The sequence below is a fragment of the Sinocyclocheilus anshuiensis genome, unplaced genomic scaffold (assembly GCF_001515605.1).
Source record: "Sinocyclocheilus anshuiensis isolate Anshui unplaced genomic scaffold, SAMN03320099.WGS_v1.1 scaffold140, whole genome shotgun sequence".
Taxonomy (NCBI): Eukaryota; Metazoa; Chordata; class Actinopteri; order Cypriniformes; family Cyprinidae; genus Sinocyclocheilus; species Sinocyclocheilus anshuiensis.
In genome coordinates this window covers 2,590,454-2,609,862 of record NW_015554147.1, presented here as the reverse complement: position 1 = coordinate 2,609,862, position 19,409 = coordinate 2,590,454, and the positions used below count along the sequence as shown (strand labels likewise).

Sequence of the window (19,409 nt, the reverse complement as noted above, 5' to 3'; positions counted from 1 at the left end):
GTTTACAAGAAAGTGCTGATTATTAAGAGCATCTGACTCTGTACAGGAGCAAAGCTTGTTTGAATAACTTATTTTAAGGCAGAAATTTCATGACACATTTGTTCTTGTTATTTTCGGGGATAAAATTAGGAAAGTGACAGAGAGAGAGTATGAATAGGAAGAGGTTGTGTAACATTGACCCAGAGCAGACGTGCCACACAAAGGCCTGCTCTGTCTTTTCATTTTATGGCTGTTATCATCACACATTTTTGCTGCGTCCTTGTCATCTAAATGATTCAAAGACGTTTTCTGCAGAAATCAACTCGATTCCATAAGTATAGTTTTTGGTTATAGTTTAAACTGTTTGGTTACCAACATTCTTCAAATTTTCTTTTGTGAAAAACATTCAGTTTTAGGTTGATGTCAACTTAGGTTTGAACCCCAATGGAAGTTAATTCAAAGTTGGGGAAGTCCCATACGTGTACTAAACCAATACATGGTTCATAGTGTTAATGGCAGCCTACATATGGTAAAATATCTGTAACTTAAAAACAAAAAAAGTACAATTTTAATACATATAAAGAATTCTTCAAAAAAATTTTAACCAAGCTTTTAGTAATGTACTTTCACCGGACACTCAAATTTATGACGTCATTATAGATATAGATATGACACATACAGTATTTAACATACCAGCTTTAGTGTATTTTAAAGACTTTTGAAAGGACAGTTCACCAAAAAATATTTTAATCATTTGTGACCCTGGACCACAAAACCAGTCATAAGGGTCAATTTCTCGAAATTGAGATTTATGCATCATCTAAAAGCTGAATAATAAGCTTTCCATTGATGTATGGTTTGTTAGGATAGGACAATGTTTGGTCGAGATACAACTATTTGAAAATCTGGAATCTGAGGGTGCAAAAAAATCAAAATATTGAGAAAATTGTCTTTAAAGTTGTCCAAATGAAGTTCTTAGCGATGCATATTACTAATCAAAAATTAAGTTTTGATATATTTACAGTAGGAAATTTACTAAATATATTCATGGAACATGATCTTTACTTAATATCCTAATGATTTTTGGCATAAAAGAAAAATCTATAATTTTGACCCATACAATGTATTTTTTGGCTATTGCTACAAATATACCCGTGCAACTTAAGACTGCTTTTGTGGTCCAGGGTCACATTTATTCTCCCTCATGTTGTTCCAAATCTGTATGACTTTCTTTCTTTTGTAGAACATAAAAGAATATATTTTGAGAAATGTCTTAAAAGAGTTTTTTGGTCCATACAATGGAAGTCATTGGTCATCAAAACTGTTTATTTATCAACATTCTTCAAAATATCTTCTTCTGTGTTCAGCAGAAGAAAGAAACTCATACATGTTTGGAACAACATGAGGGTGAGTAAATGATGACAGAACTTTCATTTTTGGGTGAACTGTCCCTTTAAGGTGGACGTTTGGCTAAATAAAAAACATTTTGAGTTGCGAGAGACTACCCTTAACAGATCGCACCCCAAAAGTTGATGCATATATAGCACACTAGACCACTGTGACATTAGAAAACAAAGGGATCCCCTGATGACATTATTGGAGTCGTCACACCCACTCCTGTACCAGCTACAGGCGTCTCTCATTATTTACTCTTTTAGTTAATAAGTAACTGACTTTACAAACTCATAAGCAGGAGTAAACACACTCACACACACCCAGCTCTACATAAATCAGCAGGACAGACAGAGCTGTTGTGCTTCGCAGGATCTGCTGAGGTTTCTGCTGGTCTGGATCTGCTCTGGAATGTTCCTGAGTATCTGCTTCTCCATTGGGAGTAACTATCCATCTGCCTTTATGGATATTAATGCATAAGCGCTGAAGAGAGGACACTTTTGGGTCGGAGTTGTTGCTTGCACAAGCAGAATTCCATTCTTAGCGTTATGACTGCTGCAGATCATGTGTCAGTCTTTGTTCTTAGTTATCTTTAGGCACAAATGAGAGGGAGCAAGTGAGTATAGTTTGGGGTTGAGAGATGCGAGTGTGAATTCTACATTGGAAAGTGTAAATGATTAAAAAGAGGACCTAAGATCCCAAGGATTTGGCACAGAGTGTTTCCGGATGGTCTTTATTTGTTGACGTGGTCCCGAGAAAAAAGACCATCTTTCTTCTCTGAAGTCAAACAACAACAGCTGCTGAATGCAGAAAACAAGCACAAACTTTGAGAACTAAGAGGAAACACATCTTCGATGGACTAAACCCCTGAAGAACGGCCTTTGAAAGCCAACAACCAACCTGTAATGGAGATATTGGTGGCCATTGCATACTGAAGTAACGATTAATAATCTTATACGGAAGTAACTTACTGATCCTTCTTCATCAACCTTCTAGTGACGCTCTTTATTTGTCGTTGTGATCCAATTCACACTTGCAGAAGACCATCTTTCTTCTCTGAAGTCTGACCTGTGCAGCTGCTGAATGCATGAAAACAAGCACAAACTATAGGAATAAGAAGAATCACGTCTTTGATGGACTAAACTCCAGGAAGAATGATCTTTGAAAGCCAACAACCAAATTGTAATGGAGATATTGGTGGCCATTGCATACTGTGGTAACGATTAATAATCTTATGCGGAAGTAACTTTATGTTCCTTCTTCATCGACTCTCTGGTCACAGCGTTTACAGTCTGAAGAAGCATAAAGAATCGAGACGGACACGCATTCAGACTCTTTCCCAGTACAAACGGTGGGAAACTGGAACAAACAGCAGCATAATAAAGTGTCTGCAGAGGTTACTAAAGGCCACTTGTGTGTGGGTGTGTTTTTGCACTGGAATAATGTGGCACTAGTCAGAAGAGCCGACACTCACACCCTGATAGAGGTTACACCCTGATGAACATCTGCGATAGCGTAGACGTACCTTGAAGGAGTGAGTGAATCCACAGACCCACCCTAATCAAAAATAGCTGCAGGATCTGGCAGTCTGAGTGGAGTGTCATTGTTGAACTGATTGAGCCGCTGGCTGTAGTAAGAGACAGACACAGAAACATGGATTCATCACTTAGCTCTCAGGACGACTGGGAGAGCCTTATGGAGCTGGAGGAGGCTTTGGCAGGCTGGTTAATTCAGGGTTCAGACTGGGACCAGAACTGGCACTGGGGCCCGAGGGACGACCCGTACCAGGATGAGGAAATACCTGCTGTGAGTCTCCATAAAGATTCAACAAAAGAGTATACGACTAGTTTAGGGTACACTGTCAATAATAATAGGCCAATGTACAACATGAAAATTATGTAAATATATACAACTATTGTGTATATATACAGTATACAGTGTGTGTCTATATATACACACATATACTTTTAAGTTTTCAGACAAATTTTTATATATAATAATAGTATTGTATTTTATTTATTTACTCATTTTAATTTGGCAGAAATTAGTATAAACAAATGTTGACTCTAAATTGTCAGTTCTGTCTATATATACATGTTGATTTCATATTTTTAACAATATAATATAATATAATAATTATACATGGAGAGTGAGTACAGGTTGATAGATGGGTGTGTGAACTGTAGATGATAAGAAGGACGTGATAAGGAATTATATATTATATTATATTATTTAGCTGATCAATTCTGTTTTGAAAATAAGAAATTAACGTGAACGTATATTATAAGCATGACAATTTATAAAATGATGTGTATAACACACACGAAACACACTTTTTAGTCAAATTGTTATGCTTATTTATATATTTATTTTATTTGCTCATTCTAATATTGTAGAAATTAGTAAAAAAAAAAAAAACATTAAATGTCGACAGTGTCAGTACTGTCTATATATGTAATGTTAATTTCATATTTTTGAAACGGAATTAATTGGTTAAATAATAATATCAATTTGTGTTTCATTCTAAAGGCATTTATGATCTTTTGTTGTTGTTGTTGTTTTCTCACATCTATGGCAACAGTGTATCACGTACAATTTTTCATGTAAGGAATCACCGTTTTACATGGTTGATCTCAAAACACCCTATCAGTGTTGAAGTAATTGTCTTGTCTTTTCTCAGAGCATTTTGTCTTTAAAGGCTGTTTACGCTCCACTGCCAGGTGTACGTTCACTTATTAGCAGGAGTGGAGACTGCACTTGTGAATGAGAAGCAGTGTGACTCCACAGTGGGAATGAACTCGTTGTGGTTCATCTCACGCTGCTGCATGGCAAAACTAAAGCAGCATTTGCCTGATGATCAGCTGTGCGAGAGTGGAATGGCTGTTTTTTCTGAGTGTGGATGGATGTGTGAGTGTGTGTGTTCCTCATCTACAGCTTTATGTGTTTTGTAGGTCCTCAGTCCCACATACAAGCAGCGTAATGAAGACTTCAGGAAGCTCTTCAAGCAGTTGCCGGACACAGAGCGTCTTATTGTGGGTAAGAGCTCTCATGTACTGAGTGTATTCATGAACAAATTAAATACTTGCTTATATGCAGTCACATTAGAATTTAGACTTAGTATTTGTTATAAGAGAGTGATTAAAAAAAAAAGATTTTGCATATGTTGGTCTAATTGCAAGTCATTGTTTTTCTGGTTTAAACCCATTTTGTTCACTTTGTTTAAGAGCAAATAACACTCTCTGTAGACTGTGCACTCAAAGCGCTTTACATTGTGAGGGGGGGATCTCCTGGAGAACTAGATGGACGTAAACTAAAATATTAGAAAACAAAATTCTTCAATTGAATGATGAAACAGTAGGGGCATCTTTTGACCTTTGACCTCATCCTGTCATTGGCAGACTACTCATGCGCTCTCCAGCGGGACATTCTCCTGCAGGGCCGCCTCTACCTCTCCGAAAACTGGATCTGTTTTTACAGCAACATCTTTCGCTGGGAGACACTGGTAGGATTTACTGTAACTCAAACGTTTGGAGCTACAGCCTGAGATTGGAGAAGAGTTGAGTTGAGTTGAGTTGAGTTGAGTTGTTGTGTTTCATGCGTGCGCAGCTTACAGTGCGGCTGAAAGACATCTGCTCCATGACGAAAGAGAAAACCGCGCGTCTGATTCCCAATGCCATACAGGTGTGCACAGACACTGAGAAGGTGAGTCTTTCAGACAGTACAGCATATTAACACATAAGTTGTTTCTTGGTGTTTGTCACTTGCTATCCCTGTTTTTCTCTTCCCTTCAGCACTTTTTCACATCGTTTGGTGCGAGAGACAGGACCTACATGATGATGTTTAGACTTTGGCAGAATGCACTGCTGGACAAGGTGAGAATATGAACACATTAGTGATGTCAAAAGTTTGATACCAAGTTAATGCTAAAATTGAAAAAAAAATGCAGTGGCCAATCAGAGAAGTTAAAGCCCCATTCACACCAAGAAAGATAACTATATTAGCATCCACAACAACACATTATTATAAGTGCACACTGCGATTTTGTCGACTGCTGCCTTAAATGCTCAAAGTCTTTAAAGGGTTAGTTCACCCAAAAATGAAAATTAGCTATACACCTAGGATGACTTGATGGTGAGAAATTTATGGGCTAATTTTCATTTTTGGGTGAACTAACCCTTTAAAGCAGGATTGACTGTCAATGTTTATATCGTTCATAAGCTAGAAGAAATGGTTTGTAAAGTGATTCAGTTGTGCCATTATCATTATAGTTGTGCCGAATCCTTTTATTATAACCAACAAAATGTAAACATGATGTAAATAATACATGATGTAATTCATTGTGCAGTATAACGAACTGAAGTGATTGGCAACTTCAGTGATTATTAAGAGAAAGAGCTATTTGCTTCTTTGTTCTTAATATTATTAGTAAAATTTGTAATAAAATTAGGACAAAGAACCACATTAGAATCACTTTGGCTTTTGGTAATTTGGTCAAAGTTATATGCTATTTTAATGTATTATTTACAGATAATTATTGTTATCATTAATAATTAATTGATTTATTTTTTTGTTTGTTTTAATAATTCAGTAAAATAGTTAAGTAGAGTGACAGAAGTACAGGAACGGTTATGCAGAGAGTCCTTATATGGACATGTTTGAGCATGTTTTATGCAAATGACTAACCTCGGGCACGCATGCAGTCACACATTTACAATACTCCAAAATAATTTGAACGTTAAAAACAATTATAAAACATTAGAACGAGGTTAAGAACAAATTCATGTGTCTATGCAAGTGTTGTGAATTAAGCTGAATTTTGTCATGAAAAGCTCTCTTGTGTGCATAAATGCAAATAATCCATGCAATTATTAGTGAATTACATATTAAGTAATATTGAATATGTTACAGTTGATGTTATCTAAGCAAATATAATGAAATGTGATATGCTCTGTGTGCAGCCTCTCTGTCCTAAAGAGCTCTGGCACTTTGTACATCAGTGCTATGGAAATGAGCTGGGCCTCACTAGTGACGATGAAGACTATGTGCCGCCTGATGATGATTTCAACACCATGGGGTGAGTTATACATGCAGACATACAACTACTGTTCCAAAACCCAACATATTCAGATATGGTCTATAACAGATGTGAATGTTGCACAAATATTGCACCTAAGTGTCCACATTCTCTCTGTTCAGATACTGTGAGGAGATCCCAGCAGAGGAGAACGAGGTCAGTAATGATAACTCATCCAAGAGCAGCAGTGAGAACAAGCCAGACAACAGTTCTCCTCCATCACACAAGAGATCCATCACACACTCCACCATCACCTCCACCACACCTCCCAGCAGCACTGATACGCCACTGTCTGTGAGTAAAAGCTCGCAGTCTGTCTTCACATATGCCATTTTAAAGGGGTCATATGATGTTTCTAAAAAGAACATTTTGTGTATTTGGTGTAATAAAATGTGTTTATGCAGTTTAAGGTTAAAAAACACATTATTTTCCACATACTGTAAATTATTGTTTCTCCTCTATGCCCCGCCTTTCTGAAACGCGTCGATTTTTACAAAGCTCTTCAGTCTGAAAAGCGAGGTCTGCAAATCTTCCCACACAGTGACGTAGACATGTGGGGGCGTGTTAGAACGAGGCATTTTAGGAGGGCGTGGACCAGTCATAACTTTTATAAAGAACATCTCTTTGGGTTTGACACTTTAGTCTTTGCAACTTCAGGGATCTTATCTATTCACGAACAGCTTGTAACACTCCAAAGAGAAAGGAAAACTTGAAATCGAATCATATGACGCCTTTAAGAGATGATGTTTAAAATAGTGCCCTCTGCTGGTGTCAGTTTGACATTGCAGCTGAGGAGTACACAGACTGCCTTCCTGATGGAGATCTGCTGCCGCTCCCTCTGCTGGCTGAGGAGAGGAACAGCGAGCCGGCCAGTCCTCTGGATCCTGTGCCACCACCGGCACTGGACTTCAACGACAATGAGGATATACCCACTGATCTCAGTGATTCCTCAGTGACAGATGATGAAGGTTTGAAAAAAAAAACTCTTGTTTCATGTTTAAACCGATGTTTTAAACTTTAAATTGCTTTTTAGCAAAAAAGGGAAAAAAACATTTTTTTTATATATATAATTAAAATATAACAATTAAAAATAAAGTTATTTAAATAATAATTAAATAAATAAAGTGTTACTTTATTAAAGTCAAATGTATTTAATCATTTAAATATGTGTTTATTTTATTGTAATTATATTATATAATATAATTTAAATAAAATAAATAAATATTACAATATGAAGTGAACACGTTCACATTTTCAAAACCAATATAAACATTTCCACAGTTTGGAAGCAGCACAAAGCAATATTGATGTTTATCGATTTAATCAATTAATTTTGTTATAACTTACTACATGTAGATACATATTCTGTCTTATTCTGAAAATCTCATTTGAATAGTGAACAGTGTGAGACTCTACACATACAGTATTTTGATGCCAATACTTGAGCAGTGCTGTACAGTTCATCTTTACGTTTGAATGTTTATTTAGGCGATGAGGTTCAAGCATTCCACGAGGATCTGAACGGCCGTCAGTACATCAACGAGGTGTATAAATTCGGTGTTGATAAGCTGTACACCATTCTCTTCACTGAGTCCCAGTTCATGACAGACTTTATGGATCAGAGGAGATTCACAGGTCAGAAAACTTTACATGAATAATAAAAATAAACCCTAATAGAATTATCAAGACCCTGAAGAGATTTATTTATCTGTAATGTCCAGCTCACTGTATATTATACTGCTCATTACAGAGTTACTTGCCAAATAATTCAGTATTTGAATTTGAGTTTAAACTACTTTCTTTTATTATTTTAATTATCATATCTATTATTGTATATTTATTCATTTTTATTTTAGTTTATTTTTACCTATTACCTACAAGCTGAAATCTAGCTAAAACTAAATAAGTTTTTATATACATATACAATATATATTTTTTTGTTAACTATAATAACTGTGCTTCTGATATGCTTGCTTTGATTTTGCACATCTTTTCACAGATGTGGTGTATCAGCCTTGGAAGAAGGAAGATGCTGGAAATCAGACCAGGGCGATCATGTACACAATTTCCCTGACCAACCCACTGGCTCCTAAAACAGCTACAGTTACTGAGACTCAGGTGAGACATTCATCTGGACTGGAATTCTCCTCAGTACTGTTTTTTTTGTGTGTGTGTGTGTGTGTGTTTTATTTATTTTTTTCATTGCAACCTCTCTGAACTAGACTCTGTATAAGGCCAGCCAGGAGAGTGAGTGCTACATCATCGATGCAGAAGTCATCACTCATGACGTGCCGTACCATGACTACTTCTACACCATAAACCGTTACATGCTCACACGCGTGGCCAAGAACAAGTGTCGGCTGAGGTATGGATGAACAGGACAGTAGATTTTCATGGTCAAGGCCAAACAGAGAGAGGCAGGTGTGGATTGACAATAATGTGATTAATTTGTCCTTCAGGATTTCTACAGAGTTGAGGTACAGGAAACAGCCATGGGGGCTGGTGAAGGGCTTCATTGAGAAGAACTTCTGGAGTGGGCTAGATGAGAACTTCAAAAGCCTTGGTAAGACAGTTTCAATGTCCATCCATTATGAACTCACCTACAGCCATCCTGAGTTTCACTCACAACCACCCAAAACCACCTTGAGCCCCAACTGCAACTTTCTCTAACCTCAACCTCAACCATCTTAAGAGCCATCCACAACACTAATGAGTTCCACCCAAAACAAGAGTTTCACCCACAACAATATCAATCTCCACCCAAAACAAAAATTGAACCCCACCCACAATAATATTGAGTCCTGCCCACAACAACATCGAGCTCCATCCACAACAATATCGATTCCCACACACGACCATCTTGAGCGCCGCCCACATCTATCTTCTACTTCACTCCACATTTTCCAGCAATCACTCCAACCACAACAATATGGAGCCCCACCCACAACAAAATTGAATTCTGCACACAACATCAAGTCCCAGCCACAATATTGAGCCCCACACACAATATTAAACTCCACCCACAACCATATTGAGCACCATCCACAACATTGAGTTCCACCCACAACAATATCAAGCCCCACCCACAATAATATTGTAGCTCTGCCCACAACAACATCGAGCTTCACCCATAGCAATATCAATATTAAGCCCTACCCAAACAATATTGACCCCCAAACACAATAAATATTGTAGCTCCATCCACAACAACATTGAGCTCCACCCACAACTATATTGATCACCACCCACAACAATAAAGAGTTCCACCCTCAGCTCTGCCCACAACTATATTGAGTCCCACCTACAACAATATAAATTCCCATCCATTACAACATTGAGCCCCACCCAGAACAATAACAATTCACACCCACAACCATCTTGAGCACCACCCACAATTTTCTTCTGTTTGACTCCACGTTTTGCATTAATGTTAGTCCTTCTGTTGTGCAGAATTCTTTGTCACCACTAAAAAAAGTTGTTTTATCAGAACTGGAGTTAGCAAAGATGGAGGACGCTCTAATGGAAAGCCACAGACTGTCTCCTAATGCTAAAGCAGTGAAGAACTCCACCCTAAGACGGAGAAAAAGACCCCCCGCCCACCTGCGCACAACCCATCTAGATGAGACCCTAAGTCCTGTTACCACACCAACAGACAAGGAGGTCATCCACCGCATCAAACACGTGGCAGGTGAGTTCATGCACATTCAAATGTTATCAAATACAAAAGATACTAGATTTAAATTTTTTAAGACTGGTTGCATTTTCATGCACTCTGCCCACAGGTTCCACTCAGACAAGACACTTTCCTGAGCACACGCCAGGGGGCGGGATTTTCTGCAACCTCTCTAAACCACTCCTCATCATCAGCTTTGTGTAAGTAGTACTGTCTCTTTTAATTAGTACTGATACAGTTTTGTTTACTTTTTAAATGTTTTTATAAATATGACTTAGTGAATTTTTTCTTTTTCTTTTCTTTTTTTGGTTTTGCCTCTTGTGGTTGGTCTTAGGATCTGTATAAGGTACATTCCTTTACTGATGTCAAATATATATCCATTCAGAAAATCTCATATCTATCCTGCCATTCTAGTCCATTTTCTCAGTGCCCCTCTATCAGTCTTATGCTGCGCTTCATTCAATGCAACAAGTCCAAATTTCCAAATTCCTACTTGAATAAAGTCTGTTTCTGTGGACAATAGTAGGAATATCTCATATGTCTGTGTGTAGCACATTTCCTTACTCATCTAACATGCGATCACGTTCACTCTACTAATCACAGGTCCAGCGTTTGTCAGTTTTTTCTTCACTGAATGTGTCCATATGCTCTGTTTTTCAAGTGTCTGTTTGTTGTCTCTCTGCAGTCTGGTGCTACTGGTGTTTTTGAATGTGATGCTGTTCTATAAACTCTGGATGCTGGAGTATTCTGCACAAAGCCTCACCAGCTTGCAGGGCTTACGCCTACATGAAAGGTACAAAACGTGCTACAACTTCTTCACACCTACAACAATATTGAGCCAAGACTCACCCACCAACATCAAGACCCATCCACGATAGTATTAAACTCCACCCACAGCAATATCAATCTCCACCATCAATAATGTCGGGTCACACCCACATTTGAAATCTCCTTCCACAACACCAAGACCCACCACAATTATATTGACCTCCGCCCACAGCAATATTAAGCTCCACCCACAACAATGTTGAGTAACAATTACAGCAACATTGAGCCACGCCAACAATTGTGAGCTCCTCCCATAACATTAATACCCACCCAACAGCAATAGTAAGCCCCACCCACAACAATGTCGAGTCACACTTACAGCAGTATTGAGCCACGCCCACAATTTGAGCTCCTCCCACAAAACCAAGACCCACCCACAATGGTATTGAGCTCCACCCACAACAATGTCAAATCACACCTACAACAATATTGAGCCATGACCATATTTATTAGCTCCTCCCATAACACTAATACCCACGCACAATAATATTAAGCTTCACCCACAACAATGTTGAGTCACACGTACAGCAATATTTAGCCACGCCCACAGTTGTGAGTTCCTCCCACAACATCAAGACCCACTCACTATAGGTGTGTTCGACTTGAAGTGACACTGCGCAGATCGATCAGAGTACAGCTTTCGGAGCCATCTGCTCTCTATAGCTCCCCACCCACAATATTATTAAACTCCACCTACAACAATAACAAGCCACACCCAACAATAATAACAATATTGAGTCATGCCCACAATAATTCAGAGTCACACAAGTCACACCCACAGAAAGAGCTCCACCCAAAGCAATATCAAACCCCACCCACAATATTAAACTCCACCTACAACAATAACAAGCCACACCCAACAATAACAACAAATATTGAGTCATGCCCACAATAATTCAGTCACACCCACAGAAAGAGCTCCACCCACAGCAATATCAAACCCCACCCACAATATTATTAAACGCCACCTACAACAATAACAAGCCACACCCAACAATAATAACAATACTGAGTCATGCCCACAATAATTCAGTCACGCAAGACACCCACAGTTGTGATCTCCTCCTGAAAACCAAGATAACAATAAAGAGCTCCACCCACAACACCAAGACCCATCCACAATAAGATCATGTTCTACCCACAACAACATTTAGTCCTGCCCATAGTTGTAAGCCCCTCCCACAACATCAAGACCCAATCACAATATTTTTTAGCTCCACCCACAGCAATAAACAGCAATCAAGCCCCACCCACAGTTGTGAGCTCCTCCCACAACATCCCAAGAACAATCCCAAGCACATGCACAGATGTTTGGACTGCACTCAACCCTCCTGATTTTGAAATTTATTATAAGTGTCTATACATACCTAAACTCAATTGACAGACCTGTGTAGATCACTTAGTGGTGATGTTTTTGTTACCATGCATTTTAGCAGTAAACTGCCATCTACACAGATGGAATGGGCACAGCTCCTGGAGTCCCAGCAGCGCTACCACGACGCGGAGCTGCAGAAATGGAGAGGGATTGTCAAATCTTCGGTACTCTTATTGGATCAGGTATATAATATGTTCGCACACACACAGAAGCGATTTGATTAAGCTTGATTGTAAAATGACCGCATATGTGTCTTCACATAGATGAAGGATTCCTTACTGAGCCTACAGAAAGGTGTGGGTCTACGAGATTACAACTCAGGCTCGGACAAGAAGAGAAGTCGATATCACTGACACTTACCGTCCAGGCCACCAGGGCGCGCTGTGCAATGTAGAGCCACTTATGAAAACAAAAGGCAAAAAACAAAGGGCCCAAATGTGCGTGTATGACTATGCATACCAAACAAAAGAGACACTTGATAGAGACCAGAAGAAGAAGAGTTGGACCAGAAACTGCCATCGGCCAATCCTAGTGGACAGCAAACCCATAGGAAGTGGGGCCGTATCTGTCCCATGGAATTGTGGGACAGTTAGAGTCCGAATGGGCTCATCGCTGTTCCTGCTTTCTTTCAGGTTCTCTTTCTGAGGATGTTACTGTCTGCAGAGGAACGTAACGGACCTGAGGAGGAAAATGAAGCGCATCCTTTTTTTTTTACCCTTCTCAGCCCTCCTTTCTTTTGAAGTGTTTTTATTGGTACAAAAAGGAATCTTTTAGCTTGGTTTTGACCTGTAACGGCACAGCTGCAATGTCCCTTTTCCCATTTGTGAGAGCTTTCGGCAGGAAGCATTATGAAATCTAGTTCACTCATGCTGTAGTATCAGGGCTGGTTTCCTTGATAATCCTGCACTAGAAAGTTTACATAGCTTCCGCCAAAGGTCCATTTGCGCTAAGAACAGAGACCTTAGATTTCTGTGAAGCGTTGACCATTATGCTAAAGTGCTTTTGCACCAGAGAAAGAGTGTGAAAAGGGACACCGCAGCCAGGAAGATGGATAAAGTTCTTAGTTTTTGATCACTAAACTAAACCGTGATATCTCCTGATTCATTTGAAGATGTAGGAAAATATATGAATATGTTTGAAATATATACTTTATTCAAGATTTAATATATATTTCAATATATAGAGAGGTTGTTGCATATATTTATTGTTAATTTATGTACATAGAACACTTATCAAAGCTCTAGAAGGAAAGAGTTTATAATTATTAAACTGCGTTTTATTCAGCGACACGCACAAGCACGTTTGAGACGTGTCCGTGTGAGCGCATGCGTGTGTCGTTGATCTGTGTCTATTTTGGTGAATGTAAGCGTGTCCGTGTGACGTTTTAAATCATTCCACTTGTACATCTTGTGTCTTCCTCCCAGCACATGAAGCCAAACTGCCTTTTTCTTGCCCAGAAGCTCAGTCCACTGGGCATCTGTTTACACATCCACCTGGCTTCAGAAAGCTGAGAGGTCTAAAAATGACCATCTCGGTTTGGCCCAAACCCATACACACACACACACACACACGCTTTCTCTGCTGTGGCATCATTCCTGTTTTTATTTTGTCTGAGGTGAGAGTTTGGACCGGGAGGCACTGCAGGAAACAGCACTGGACTCACTAACTTCGTGTTTTAATTTAACCGATAGCCCATATTTTGTCATTTTAAATCAGTCAAATAAAAGAAAAGTTATGTGAGGTGGTAATGATATTTTTTTTATTTTATTTTTTATAGAGCACAAGTGCTCTAGCCTAAACCAAATATAGTATTTATAGATGGTAGAATTTATTTATATATAACATAAAATGCAACGACCCCCTTTTTATGCAGACTGAGGTCAATGTAAAAAAATCTCATGTGAGACGACACGAAGAGAAGCGGCACTTTACATCCAGGCGTTAAAGACAGAAAGCCTGATGTATGAAATATATGTTTGCTGGTAGCACATATGATAATATTCCAGCTACAAAACTCATGGTATTGAATGTATGTAAGATGTTTTTCCCAGAAAAGACTCTGCTGTAATGTGATTTGAATCATGAATCGTGTTCCGCAGTCCAGCAGTTTAGCTGGACTTTAGTGTTGCTCTGAGCAGTGTTTGAAGCCGGCATTATATTCCAGAACGCAGTTGAACTACTGAGATATTTAACTGCTTATTCACGGTTCAGAATCTTCCCTCAATTATAATTCTTTTATTTTGGCATTAGAGTGCATCTGTATAGGTTGTTGGGTGTGTATTCTGCAATATGGATTTGATCGCTCTTTTTTCACTATGTGTGTTTAGAGAAAAGATTAATTGGTTGCTCATGGTTTGGTATTTTGGAACTGAAAGTGAAAAAGCAAATGAAATCACTGTCACAATCATGTTCACTGTACTGTACGTGTATAAGTGTGTGTGAATGCCTCATGTGAAATTGTTTATTGCATTTTAAGTTTTTTTTTTCTTTGTGGACCACCTGTTTTCTTCTGCTATACACGAGTAAACATTACTGACTCCAACAGAGCAGAAAGTTATAATTAACCTTCAGCCTCATTGTTTTGCTCATATGCAGCGACTTCTCGTGATGTATCTGACCAAAGATTTGAGTTTGCATTTTGCAACTGAAAAATATGTTGTCACTATGAGATTTGGCTATTGAAATTATGCTGGGCATTTGTGATCAAGTATTCAGGCAAAGGAAAGATTATTCTGAATTATATTTCAAATGTTCATATCATGCTCAGTGCATTAGACTCTGTACCTGTGCTGTAGTTCCATGGTCGACATTACAACTGTTTCCAGCAACAAACTGTCTCACAAATCAACTGTTTTATTTTCTTGAAAGTGTGCTGATTGATTTCTGCTGATGTCCATTTTTGGCATCCTTTAACTTAACTGGTGTAGCAATGATTTACTGTATTTTCTTCTTCTTCTTCTTCTTCTTCTTCTTCTTTTTAGAGCTGTTTTTATCTCTAGACCAGACTGATTTGTACATGTTTCCATATGCACTGTATGTATCAGACAATATGTGCAGTATTCACTGAAACTGGAAGCAGAGCTGTGCTGTGCACAGTTTTCCATTCTGCCAACAACTTTGTCTAATATAGACTCTGATTCAGTGGCTCTCTGATCTATGTGAAGTAGACAGATTACAAATAATAATAATAATAAAACAACACTGGGAAAATACATATTTTTTTATATACATTTTTTTTTTTTTTTAATGATTTACCATACCCTTTCTCAAATACACAGTGTTGCAAGTTACAATGATTTCGCAGTATGCTAATATCCAGTGTTGGGGAAAGTTACTTTTAAAAGTAATGCATTACAATATTGCGTTACTCCATAAAAAAGTAACTACTTACATTACTTAGTTACTTTTTATGGAAAGTAATGCGTTACGTTACTTTTGAGTTACTTTTTAAAATCTGGACAGGGCTTGCTTGTTTGTTTTTAAAATAAAAAAAAAGTTATATTTTTGGCAAATATAAAAGCCTTTCATACCAAAAGTGAAATGAATACGCCTCAGGCTGTTATTAGTATGGTTGAACTGGATCATCGAAGGTCAGAAGCAAAGACATTGGTTAACAGAATGGGCTTAAATACATAAAGGATATTTGTGTTGTTTAACATTTAATTATTGCAGGTTTGCGTTATATTCTGAGTTGCATTTTTTTTATTAATTTTGAGGAATACTGAATCTGTTTTTTTTTTTTGAGTGAGTGAGATGAATTAATGCATATTCATATTTGTTTTAGATCTACAGTAACATCTGATTTCTCTCAACATGGGGACAGGAGAGCTGTCAATCAATAAATTAGAAAAAAAAGTAACTTGCGTTACTTATTTGAAAAAGTAACTCAGATATTCTCTTGTAAATTAAAAAGTAATGCGTTACTTTACTAGTTACTTGAAAAAAAGTAATCTGATTACGTAACTCGCGTTACTGGTAATGCGTTACCCCCAACACTGCTAATATCACAGGCAATTGCATTATGCTTTTGGGAGTTGGCCAGAAGCCGAGTAAATGTATTTAACACCTCATTAAAAAGAAATCTCAATATTTTCCATACAACAGAGAACTATCACGCTAATGTGCACTAGCATGTCTAGCCACTAGATAGAGATATAACCCAGTTCTTTAATTACGTAATCTCCAGATGCATCCATATATCCAAAAATGTAGCAGTCATCCAGTTTGCGCTTGAAATCGATTAAATACAGATTTGTTTTGATGAAATACCAATATTAGACAAACGCGGTGAATGTTGAGAAAATCATATTCAAGTACAAAAAATAGGCTATATAATTTCTATAAAATGAACCTTCCTTTAATCGAATTTTCTGTCACTTTTCGATCCTATGTCGTAACCAACAAACCCGAAATATTTGCCAAGTATTCATTAATTATCCTTATAAATCGCCCACGCAGGAATTGTCGTGTCTTCTGACCTCTCAATCGGTCGCAACATGCAAATTAATATTCTCGGTGTCCAGTCATTCATTAATCCAGCGCACTAAAACTCGCCTTGGTCTGCATGCAAATGAAGCTCCGGGGGACTGACCAATAAGTGTATGGGAAATCCTCAGGAGGGCGGTGACTGAGAGCTTCCAACCAATCACAGCGGACAAGGCTGAATATTCTAATAAGCAGGGAACACCTCAATGTACAGCAACGTGAGGGGAAGATTCAAAACTGAGATGCTCAAACACTGTGCGACCGCAGCAATATGAGTAACAGAGACGCGTGTCGGGGGAAAACGCTCAAGCTAAATGGGAATTTAACGTGATAAACGTCCACGGTTGAAGCAGAAGCAGGCGGACGCAGATCATATTGAAAGGTTGATTGCTTTTGTTCTGTTGGGAAGGTTGAGGAGCATCCTGGTGGACCTCGGGATTCCTCCGAAGATGGAAGAAGAGCGCGGTCGGAATAAAGAGCGTCTGGAGGCCAGTTTGACGTGGCTGTGTGAGCTGGAGATACTGAAGCAGCGGCAGGAGAGTCTGGTCCTCGGTGCCCTGTCGCTCGGGGACTCCTTGCCGGGATTCCCGGCTTGGGGTGATGTGGGTCCGGCCCGCAGCAGCAGAGAGCAGGAGCAGCTCACTTTAAGACGACAGCTGGTAGGAGGCGACATGATGAAAACCATCCTTTAGAAATTCCCTCCAGCGGTTCACTATCGCTTTACGGAGGTGTGGATATTCGGAAAGTGTTGTGAAAAGTTTAGAAATGGCGAGAAATGTAGTGCCAGTCAGTACTGTCACTATTAGTCAAGAGCGCACAAAAACAACAAGCTTGTTTAAAATGTACTTTTTGGTGTTACATAATTGGTACGTGTCGATATGGGTTTTATAACATCAATATGCCGTTATAATAGCATTAACAGAAGCATTTGCATAGTTAAAGTATAGTTAAATGCAATCTCCTTTCACAGCAAGTGCGTGTTTTATGGTTTTGTCAGCTGTGATTGATGTGCACTTGGAAAAGGGGCGGGGCCTGCGGACCTTTAACTATCCATTGTTCGTTTCACGTGGATTTGCCAATTCCTGCGTTATCTAACGAAATATCAAGCCTTTCATTTCTTTTTAGCGTTATCAGTCTCTAGGTTATATTATTTTATTGTTGTGGCTTATTATTACAGTTAGCTTAAAATGAAGTCTTGATGAACACTGTGATATTTATAATTTACTTTTATTATTATTATTATTTAGGTTTTTAAACTCCTTATTCCGTGTATATAGGTAGCTGGGAAGGCATAGCATAGTGTTTATTACATTAATACAGTATTTATAAACTAACAGAGCGCATAGTCCCTCCTGTCCTTTCATTACATGTCCATCAGTATGTCTGCCTCCAGGGTCGGGACCTCACTCTAACTCAGTTTTCAATAAAGGCAGTTTTCATCTCTTTCCCCAGAGTTCCTCCCCCCATAGATGGATCAGACAAAAGGCGCATGGAGCGGAATATTAATGAGTAGACTCTCGCGGGACGAGCGAGACACATCACCCAAATGAGCTGTCAGCGGCCACCGGAAAACATTCTTCAATCCGCCCGACTGACCAACGAGAGTTTCGCTCAGCAAAGCACCATTCATTTAGCCCAGGGGTTCCCAAACTCAGTCCTGGAGGGCCGGTGTCCTGAAGAGTTTAGCTCCAACCCCAATTAAACACACCTGAACCAGCGAATCAAGCTCTTACTAGGCATACTAGAAACTTGAAGGCAGGTGTGTTGAGGCAAGTTGGAGCTAAACTCTGCAGGACACCGGCTGACAGATTTTATTAATTTTCTTATCTCTTTTAATTGACTAAGAAATTACTTCTGGCTAAGAATAAGACTTCTGGACAATTACCAATAACTTGTATTATTAATTAAATTTGTAATATTTGTCCTATATTTTCCTAATATCAGTTTTATGGTTTGTTTATATACTATACTTTTTTCAACACCTGAACCAGCGAATCAAGCTCTTACTAGGCATACTAGAAACTTGAAGGCAGGTGTGTTGAGGCAAGTTGGAGCTAAACTCTGCAGGACACCGGCCCTCCAGGACCGAGTTTGGGCACCCCTGATTTAGCCTTTCACTCGGGTTCTATAGGGGTGGGAATCTTTAGGCACCTCACGATCCGATTCCGATTCTGGCATCATGATACGACCCTAAAACGATTCCATTTTTATTTTTTTTAATTAATTTATTAATGAGATTACAGACTATAATTACCACATTTATTTTGTTCGTTTGCATGAAATTACTTATATAATTATTAGTACTTTATAAATAAATAGCAAATTAATAATTACACAGTGCTTAAGAATTATTATTGAATCGTTACGAGAAATAAACAAAAAGTGTTTTCAGTATCTGATAGTTTTGCTTATCAAATGCTGCATTCAAAATGGCATAAATGATGCATTTGGAACATTTGGAAGAGAAACAAGCATTCTGGAAGCAAAATGAAATTATTAATTTACACACTTAAAGGGTTAGTTCAACCAAACCTTGTCAAGTCTGACTTATGAAACGGGCGTAGCTATCATTTCAGAAGTGAGGGGGACAGAGAAAGGTCAAA

At 38.5% G+C, this 19,409-nt stretch overlaps 2 protein-coding genes across 2 annotated transcripts in view; both read left to right on the top strand.

Moving 5' to 3' along the window:
- gramd1bb (GRAM domain containing 1Bb) overlaps positions 1-14,209 on the top strand; it is an 86,673-nt gene extending 72,464 nt beyond the window's left edge. Inside the window, exons 7-24 of the mRNA XM_016463248.1 lie at positions 3,224-3,231; positions 4,323-4,407; positions 4,770-4,873; positions 4,978-5,073; positions 5,163-5,243; positions 6,330-6,445; positions 6,568-6,739; positions 7,221-7,413; positions 7,934-8,080; positions 8,445-8,563; positions 8,668-8,810; positions 8,905-9,008; positions 9,933-10,133; positions 10,228-10,318; positions 10,453-10,464; positions 10,804-10,911; positions 12,383-12,503; positions 12,585-14,209. Of these exons, the coding sequence (XP_016318734.1) occupies positions 3,224-3,231; positions 4,323-4,407; positions 4,770-4,873; positions 4,978-5,073; positions 5,163-5,243; positions 6,330-6,445; positions 6,568-6,739; positions 7,221-7,413; positions 7,934-8,080; positions 8,445-8,563; positions 8,668-8,810; positions 8,905-9,008; positions 9,933-10,133; positions 10,228-10,318; positions 10,453-10,464; positions 10,804-10,911; positions 12,383-12,503; positions 12,585-12,674 (1,991 nt within the window). The 3' untranslated portion in view covers positions 12,675-14,209. The remainder of the gene's footprint in view (positions 1-3,223; positions 3,232-4,322; positions 4,408-4,769; positions 4,874-4,977; positions 5,074-5,162; positions 5,244-6,329; positions 6,446-6,567; positions 6,740-7,220; positions 7,414-7,933; positions 8,081-8,444; positions 8,564-8,667; positions 8,811-8,904; positions 9,009-9,932; positions 10,134-10,227; positions 10,319-10,452; positions 10,465-10,803; positions 10,912-12,382; positions 12,504-12,584) is intronic.
- A 2,571-nt stretch (positions 14,210-16,780) lies between these two features.
- The window catches only part of LOC107670591 (dapper homolog 3-like), a 9,646-nt gene continuing 7,017 nt past the window's right edge, over positions 16,781-19,409 (top strand). The window contains exon 1 of the mRNA XM_016463231.1: positions 16,781-17,465. Coding sequence (XP_016318717.1) covers positions 17,256-17,465 — 210 coding nt within the window. The 5' untranslated portion in view covers positions 16,781-17,255. The remainder of the gene's footprint in view (positions 17,466-19,409) is intronic.